The 2560-nt window shown below is 62.6% G+C and overlaps 1 protein-coding gene across 1 annotated transcript; it reads right to left on the bottom strand.

Annotated features, from left to right (window-relative positions):
- Positions 1–388: 388 nt before the first annotated feature.
- Positions 389–1386, bottom strand: Ppp1r3d (protein phosphatase 1 regulatory subunit 3D). The gene has a single exon (XM_051144973.1). It carries the CDS (start codon positions 1251–1253, stop codon positions 429–431), a length of 825 nt encoding a protein of 274 aa, XP_051000930.1. The 5' UTR covers positions 1254–1386; the 3' UTR covers positions 389–428.
- Between the last annotated feature and the right edge of the window lie 1174 nt (positions 1387–2560).

A 2560-nucleotide genomic window follows, 5' to 3' on the forward strand; every position in this document is an offset into this window, starting at 1 on the left:
CAGACAACAGGCCTTCTTTAAGCTTATCCAAATCTTGAGTATTCCTGAGAAGTCATTCACTGTGGGTGGAAGGCTACCTTCACAGTAGTAACGACTACTTGTGTTTAGACACACTGAGGAGACATGTGAAAGGCCCTGCTTGCAAAACACCGACCTGGGTCCTCCTGAAAGTGAGGACCCCAGTCCCATGCATCTGGCCCCCCTACATCCTCCCCGCAACACACCACACAGGCTCCTGGTCCTCTGGCCACCAGGCTCTCCAGAGAATTCACTAGAAGGCAGGCCTGATGCATCGACAAATGAGACCAGAGCCTGGGAAGGAAGGGGGGTGGGGGGTGGGAGATGACCTCTCACAGATCAGCATCCGCAGGGAAGTGCCTTAAGTTCTGCTGCGATGGAAGTTCTAGGTTCACAGCCGGCAGGCAGGCTCAGATGAAGTGGATCCAGCTCTCCTCGCACTCCCCGCGTGGCATGTGCAGCGCATGACTACGACAAGTAAGGCTATAATCACGGCCACCGTTGTTGTCCCAGTACTCAGCACCAGCCACGCGGTAGCGCACTGCGAAGTGTACTTGGGATCCCAGCTCCAGCAGGAAGGGTGGCACTGGAAAGCTGAAGGCAAAGATGTCCTCGCTACCCTCGGCACCTGCAGGCCCTCTCCAGCGCGCTACTGCCTCGTGCGCGCTGCGCCAGCCCGAGAAAGTGTAGCGCACCACCACCTGCTTCTCGAAGGCCACGTTGCGCACGCGCACTGTGCCGCTGATGCCCAGGTCCGAGCAGGTGACACGTTCAAGGCACACGAGCTGCCGTGCCAGGCAATCTCCGAAGTTCGAGGCTTCGATGGGAGGCGGGAAGTCGGGAACCAGGCACTGCAGCGTGAACTCCAGCTCCTGGCTGCTGCAGCACAGGTCCGAGTTGATGGCAAGGCGTGACAGCACATGCAGCGGCACGGACGGATCGTCTCCTGCGTTAAACACCTTGACCTGCGCCAGTTCCAGGCCCAGCGCGTCAGCGAAACGTACACGGAGCTGCCGGTTGCAGCCGGCTCCGCAAGCAGCGCCCGGGGCTCGGCGCTCGGGGGAGCTGGGCAGCGAGCGCGCGCATCGTTGGATGATGGGCCGCAGCCGAGGGTCGCAGCCAGGGGGTCTGCAGGGTCGCGGATCCAGGTCGGAGAGACAGCTGAAGCTCCGAGGTATGGGTTTCCGTGACCCCGGGGTCCGGGGTAGCGGCCCAGAACCAGGGCCTTTTGACATGGCCCAGCCAGAGACCAGGGCGGGCGTCACAACCGAGCCGCTAGGCGTTAGGGCTGCTCAGCCTGGGGGAGCCCCGAGGCGCCGTACCCAGCGAGGAGACTGCTCGTGGCCTGGCCCGAGTCTCAGCGGCCAGAGATCTCCAAGGGCGGTTCGTGCTTTCCAGGGCGGCTTCCGGGGAAGTTGCGCCCAGCAGGGTGGCGCCTACTTCTCCTGGCTCCTCCGAGCGCTTTCGGGAAGGCCTGGAGCCCCGCAACCCAGAGAGACTCAACCGCCCGCAACTTCTCCTAGCGCTACTTCCCGGCACGCCCCCGACGCGCCCCGCCCCTCGTGACGCCGCCCGCGGGCGCGTCCCGCCGGCTTGCCCTGCCGCCCCACGTAGCCCTACACTGCGGGATCCGCGGGGCCCGCGACCACCACCCCCACCACCCCGCCGCCGCCCGCGCCAACCCTGCCGCAGCGCAGGCACCGCCCCCGGGAGCCTCGTCACGTGCGCTCAAGCCCGCGGAGCAGGTCTGCTGGGTGTCCTTGGTGCGTGTGCTCGCGCCCTGCACCCATCCATCAGCGATGGTTTCCGCAGCAGCTTAGGACGTGCTGGGTGCCTGCTGCGGGGTCTTGGGCATGAGGGGTACGGGGTGGGCGCGGGACAGAGCCCAGCCTGGGTTGGCCTGGCCGCGAGCTGACTGTGGTGGGCGTCCCGCCAGCCAGCTCTGGACACCTATCTCCAGCAATCTGAACCAGAGGCCAGACCCAGGGAAGCTTGCTGCTGAGGGAAGCATCACGCCCACACCTCCCCGCTATGCTGTGTCTCCCTATTGGCCAGGCCGGGGGTTGGGGGAGCTGCGGCTGCTGCTTCCGTTAGCCGGGCGTGCGGCCAGGGAGGAAGACTCGGAAAGGGGCTAATGCCCATGATGGATTGCGCAGCTGCCCTCTGACTCTCCAGGAGCATTTTTGTAGCCAAAATCTCTTGAGCTTTATCTATGCAAGCTGAAGCAATGCGCGCCACCCCCTTTCTGCCTTCCCGCTTCCTGCGTCCTGACTGCACGCAGGCATTTATTTCTCTGAGGAACTTCACACACACAACTGAGCTATGTGTCAGGTTGGTCAGGGAGCTGAGGGGCCAGGATAGCACTGCAAATTCTGAAGAGTGCATCTGGGTCAGACATTCCGTCTTGGTTTCTTTCCCACTTTACAGCAGAAAGAACAGGGTAAATAAAGAAGGCGGGCAAAGAACATTTTCTCCATCTAAAAGGAATCCAGCCTGTTGGTTGTGGGGTGATTATCTGTAAGATGCCCCGTTAGGGTGTTTC

Source organism: Acomys russatus, chromosome 4, assembly GCF_903995435.1.
Source record: "Acomys russatus chromosome 4, mAcoRus1.1, whole genome shotgun sequence".
NCBI lineage: Eukaryota > Metazoa > Chordata > Mammalia > Rodentia > Muridae > Acomys > Acomys russatus.